The sequence below is a fragment of the Geospiza fortis genome, unplaced genomic scaffold (genome assembly GCF_000277835.1).
Source record: "Geospiza fortis unplaced genomic scaffold, GeoFor_1.0 scaffold18, whole genome shotgun sequence".
Taxonomy (NCBI): domain Eukaryota; kingdom Metazoa; phylum Chordata; class Aves; order Passeriformes; family Thraupidae; genus Geospiza; species Geospiza fortis.
In genome coordinates this window covers 1573393-1579403 of record NW_005054445.1, presented here as the reverse complement: position 1 = coordinate 1579403, position 6011 = coordinate 1573393, and the positions used below count along the sequence as shown (strand labels likewise).

The following is a 6011-nucleotide window of genomic DNA, read 5'->3' as shown; positions in this document are numbered from 1 at the left end:
GGCCCCCGGGGCCGCGGGGAGCTGGAGCTGGGTCCGACCGCCGGGGCCGTGAGGGCTCTGCCGGAACACGGACAGTAGATATGCAATAAATTAACAGGATATATTTAGGGGAATGTATACATATATGGATACATAATCTTAAGTGTATACACAAAGGGGGATAGAGATATCTACGTAGGTACTTATATACGTTTTTATATAAGATATATAAATTATTCGTACAATGTTTGTTGTATAAGTACATTATATATAAATATATGTATTCTGAATATTGATATTATGTATATCTCTCGGTATATGTATGAATGTATAGAGGGGGTGTGCTGAAAGGATGGAGCCAGGCTCTGCTCCGGGCCCAGCCATGGCCCCAGAGCCACGGGCAGGGCCTGAGCCCAGGAGCTGCCCCTGCCCATGCACACAGCTCCTGCCCTGGGCAGTGCCCAGCCCTGAGCAGATGGCTCACAGAGGCTGTGCAGGCTCCTGCCTGGGGATACTGCAGAGCCACACGGACACACTGCTGTGCCCTGGGCTCTGGGATGGCCCTGGGGGAGCAGGGAGGTGCCACCAGAGCAGCCCCCGTGGGCCCCTCGAGGCTGATCGATTCTTGGGGTCTGTGAAAGGGCAGAAAAGATCCGAGTTACCAGGGAGGGGTAACGGAACCGGAGTTGGTGCTGTCTGTTTGCAGTGCAGCTGTTAAGTTTCCACAAGGAGCCGCTGGAGAGGGTCCTGTGGAGGGCACAGAGAGGATTTGGGGTCTGCAGCACATCTGGTGAGGACAGTCTGCTGGGAGCTGGACCTAGTTGACCCAGAGAAGAGAAGACTGAGAGGGGATCTCATCAATGCATAGAAATATCTCAAAAGGGGGTGTAAGAGGGTGGGGCAAGACTCTTTTGAGTGATGCCTAGCAGCAGGACAGAGAGCAATGCCCATAAGCTAAAACACAAAAAGATTTCACCCCAACATGAGGAAGAACTTGTTTTCCTGGAGGGGGCAGAGTCCTGGAGCTGATGCCCAGGGAGGCTGTGGAATCTCCCTCTGGGACATTCCAAACCTACCTGGATATGTTCCTGTGTCACCTGCTCTAGGTGACCCTGCCTGGACAGGGCTTGGACTGGGTGACCTCCAGAGCTCCCTTCCAGCCCTAAAAATTCTGTGAGTTACTACCCCAGTGAAATCAGCAGGATGTGTGACCCAGGACTGTCCCAGCCAGATCTCAGCCTCAGTGCTGTTTTCTCGGGGTCTGAAGTACCAGACTCAGCAAGACTGATTTCTGTCTCCTGTGTGTTTCAGTGTCTTGTACGAGAAATTTTAAAAAATACATATAAAATTCTATTATTTATTATAAAAGTTAGGAAAAACAGAATGTTCGGCATTAGGACAAAATTTGGGCAAGGACTGCTTTAACCCATGCTGGTTTTTGAACAGTTAAAGTATGTTCCAAGAGAAAGAGGTGTGTGCATGCATATGGTGTAAAGTTGGAGAAAATGAGATGTCAGGGAAACTGCTCTTTGGAAAGTCTTAGTTTTCACAGCAAGTTTCTTTAACGATGTTTATTTTGGTTAGTGCTGTTTAGGTCCTCAGCAGTGAATGGACAGTAGCATGCCAGCCCTCCATTTGTCTTTTTGTTGTTGTTGTTATTGTTATTTGTTCTTACTGGCTGTGCAATCTGAAGTTAAATAGCTTCACTGCCTTTTGGCTTCCCTCCCAATACAGATTGTGGGGTGACCATGGCCAAGAAGCGTTGGAATCTGCCCATGTTTGCGTGATAAATGCAACAGCAACAGGAACTGAAATACTCAAAAACTTGGTACTGCCAGGTCAGTAGATATTTCTTCTATCTCTTCTTTGTGATCTGTCTGACAGCTTAATGATGCCAAGTTATTCACAGGAGGTTTTTTCCCCCCAAAGGTATTGGTTCGTTTACAATTGTCGATGGGAATCGAGTCTCTGGAGAAGATGTTGGAAATAAGTAGGTTTTTTACTGATTTCAGTTACAAATTGACAAGTGACAGAGTTTCATAGGTAGTTCCATCTCTATATTTGCTAAGAAGCCCTGTAAGATTCTTTTAAAAGCCACTCTGTGTTTCTCTAGGTCTTCTGTGTGTTTGGAGGTTGGTGACAAACAGCATGCGCAGTGATTTTGATATTAGCTCCTAAATTATTTTACTTGCTGGGTTTGGACCTTACAGGTCTGTTTGCTTCACACGTCAAGTTTATAAGGACAGTGCTCTACTCAATATAAAAATATTGAAAGTTAACTTGTTTGATGTAGTCTTGAGCTATGACAGTGCTAGTGTTTCAGTGTGGTTCAATATATTTTCCCTAATTCAAGTGATGCAGATGACTTAATTTTCATTAGTCATTGTGCAACTGTGACTGCTAGGCATTTATTAGCTTTCATAGCTTTGAAAGGCTCTGTGCAGCAGGGGAAAAGGTAAGAAAATGTTTGCAAATCCTGTAAAAATTATTTCAATACTGATTCTTGATCAAGTTCTGTTATGGTGTGCATAGATACCTACAGGGGTTATGTGAGGGGGAAGGATATTCCATCAGGAAATCAGTGCTAGTGAGCCTTTGATTAGCCTGGTGAGAAAGACCCTGCAGCATGAGCCTGTCTTCTAGAGAAGTTTGGCATGTTCTGTATTTCACATTTATAGCTTGGGAATTGAAAAGCTTTCTTAAGAAACTGTTTCTGAGGAGAATACAAAAGTGGTAAGAAAAAGCAGATTTAAAGGGGAAAGTGGTTTGTTGTGCATGAGAGCAGCATATTCTGCAGAACAAACTGTAACTGCAGTGCTGTTTTTTCTTCAGAATAAAAATTCACATGTAATTTTCTCTTGCCTCTTTTTCAGTTTCTTTCTACAAAAAAGCCATATTGGTCAGGTAAGGAGTTAATAAATGTCAGTTTACGTGTATTGACAGCATGGAGGTGTTGAGTATTTAAAGGTAGTATTATCAATAATTCTCAAAGCATATGTGTCTAGGTTAAAGTCTGTTTATTCTTTAACAGAATCCCCCGTGTTTATTTTTAGTTGCTCATGAGTGAGAAGATAAACTCAATTGTGGCAAGATTGAATAGAAAAAAATGAAGAGCTTATGATTAAAATCTATGGAAGGATGAGGCATAAGACCATTGTGGTTAAAGGAGTAAAGCTGAGTAGAGAGGGAAATGGGGAAAAAATATCACAAAACCAGAGTGTACAAGAGGCATAGATAACTCCTGGAAATTCTGTAATGAAACTGGAAATTAGGAAATAGCTGTCTCACAATTTGTCTTTTTAAAATGGTATTACAGAAAATGCTCTCAAATGAAGTGCCTGCTATTATGGGATGCATTTTTGCTTCAGATGAGCAAGGCTTGAAGTAATGAGCCTTAGCTTGTAAATGAGCTTTGTTGTGGGGTGTTTTCTGGGGTTGTTTTGTTGGTATTGCTTGGTTTGGCATTGTTAGCATGTGGCATTATGTAGTTCTCATACACTGTGTAAACTACATTTCATTCTGATTGCTCTGAAACAGAGTCGTGCCCAGAGTGCCATGGAGCTCTTGCAGGAATTGAATAGTGATGTTTCTGGAAACTTTGTTGAAGAGGTTTGTCTTCCTAGATTAGTACTATGTGTGTATTATACAGTGTGATAAAAATGTGAAATAACAGCTCTGTGCTGCTTTGTGATGTTGCAGCTTAAATAGATTCTGGATAAAACAGCATTTGAGAAAGATAAATCATTTGTATGTATTTCAAACAAAAAATCACGTATTCCAAACACTATTTTGTAACTTCATCTAAATTTTATAACTTTCACTTAACACATCATATTCAGCAGACTTGCTCTGTACTCAGAAATTTTCAGTGTTCCCTGACATATATTTCCCCCCTATTTAGAGTCCAGAAAAGCTTTTAGACAGCGACCCTTCCTTTTTTAATCGGTTTAACTTAGTGGTTGCAACACAACTGCCAGAAAGGTAAGAATTACCTAAGATTGAATTAGCTGTTTTCATTCAGTTGTAAAAGCAGGTTTATATATATATGTGTGTGTGTGTGTGTGTGTGTGTGTGCATTATGCATAGGCACTTCCTTGTAGAAACTTAAGCAGAACAGAACTCTGTCATTGTGAAGGAGAATTGCAGACAGTGATGGCATTTTCTAGAGACCTTTTTGCTCCTCTGATGGGAATTGCCTCTGCTTGAAGTTAGGACTCTGCAACACATGGATCTAATCCTTTATTTCTATCTCACAACTCATTGAAGCTTTTTATTTGATACTTGGAGCATTTGGGAGGGTGGAATGAGACATTACTAAGATAATGGATGAATATTTTTCCAACTCACTGTAAATTCCTGTATGAAATTGATCACATTACGTATTTAGTATCATGATGATATTAGAAAAGTTTTCTGAAAGGACTCTTCCACAGAGTAACTGGTGCAGGAGTTAACTTTATAGTTAAATGTTGTCTTCTGTAGATCTGAAAAAAGCATGTTTTTCCTTACAGTACATTGTTGCGCTTGGCTGAAGTTCTGTGGAATTCCAACATTCCTCTGCTAGTCTGCAGGACCTATGGACTGGTTGGTTACATGAGAGTTGTGATTAAAGAACATACAGGTTAGAGGGCTTGCTGAGGTAGAGACTTCTCTGGAAGGTTCAAAGCTTCAATAACTTATGTCACTTTGGGGTTTTTTGTTTGTCTTTTTTCATCTTGTGACACATTTAGTATTTGTTAAGTCTTAGGTAGTTTGCATTCTTTTAGGAATGCATGGGGATTATGGACTGCAACAAATAGTAAAATTAGACATTATTCTGACATTATGGGTCATCTTACACAGAACACTTTTGAGAATCAAGCACTGAACCTGTATTTGTGTAGCTCTGTTTTGAAGGCCAGACATAATGCTGAGAAATGTGTTGTGTAATTTTTTCACAGTTGTTGAATCTCACCCTGACAATATGTTAGAAGATTTGAGACTGGACAGACCATTTCCAGAACTGACAGAACACGTTCAGGATTACGACTTGGAGCATATGGACAAAAAGGTTGGTGTGTGGTGTGCACTGTGCTCCCCAGGACAGATGCAGATATACAGTGCAGGGATCCTGTGAAAATGGCTCTTGGCAGATGACTCTGGTGCCAAGTCTCATCTGAACAGAACCAACTCTAGAATCAGTCATGAGGAACTATTTTTGCCTCTGCTCCAAATGTTCCAGTCTATTTAAATCTTAAGCAGGTGGGGTCTTAGGAATCAAGGAGTATTCTTGGACAACTTGATCTTTTGTTAGATTGAATACCCCCTCACACCCTCTTTTGAAATTTGTTTTTTAATTTTTATAGTTAACCTACTGTTGCAGAGCTTTGCACCATGGGTGGTTGTGCATAGCATAAGTTTCACTCCAGAACAATATTGGAGAACTTGGCTCACCCTTTTTAAAATAAAGTAATAATAATTTGATAATTTCTTTTATAGTACTTAAAGAACATTTTGGCTGAATCAAAATCTGGAACATGTCGTGTGTCTTTAGAGTAGTGGAAAGGATATTTGGAGATTACATTAAAAATTTAATTTCTTTCCTATTTTTTATCTTATCTCAACCTGACAAAGATTTCTCCACTGTTCAATTACAGGACCACAGCCACACTCCATGGATTGTGATTGTAGCCAAGTATCTCACAAAATGGTTCAATGAGGTATGTTGCAAAACTGTATTATTACTATGATTGGTCTGTCTTTTCTGAAGCAGTTAATTATTTTTGCAGTGTGTAACATAGAAAAAAAAGGTGGAGTCTTAAAAAAAAAATTACTAACTGAAATACAAGTGAATGTGTGAGCAGTGACAGACTCCTGGAGTTCAACAGTCTGAAGACAGTAAGCTTAGTAGTAGGCATTTTAAAGACAAAAATCTCTTTATGTTTTTTAAATTTAGAAAAGTGAACAGTTGCCTAAGAATTACAAAGAGAAGGAAGCCTTCAAAGAACTGATTCGGCAAGGTAATCCGTGTGCCGGGGTCCCTTATTCCTGCT

General features: G+C 40.4%; 1 protein-coding gene across 1 annotated transcript in view; it reads left to right on the top strand.

Moving 5' to 3' along the window:
• The first annotated feature begins 1716 nt into the window (after positions 1-1716).
• The window catches only part of NAE1 (NEDD8 activating enzyme E1 subunit 1), an 11424-nt gene continuing 7129 nt past the window's right edge, over positions 1717-6011 (top strand). Inside the window, exons 1-9 of the mRNA XM_005427439.2 lie at positions 1717-1817; positions 1909-1969; positions 2853-2883; positions 3517-3588; positions 3881-3960; positions 4491-4600; positions 4920-5029; positions 5616-5678; positions 5915-5978. Coding sequence (XP_005427496.1) covers positions 3535-3588; positions 3881-3960; positions 4491-4600; positions 4920-5029; positions 5616-5678; positions 5915-5978 — 481 coding nt within the window. The 5' untranslated portion in view covers positions 1717-1817; positions 1909-1969; positions 2853-2883; positions 3517-3534. The remainder of the gene's footprint in view (positions 1818-1908; positions 1970-2852; positions 2884-3516; positions 3589-3880; positions 3961-4490; positions 4601-4919; positions 5030-5615; positions 5679-5914; positions 5979-6011) is intronic.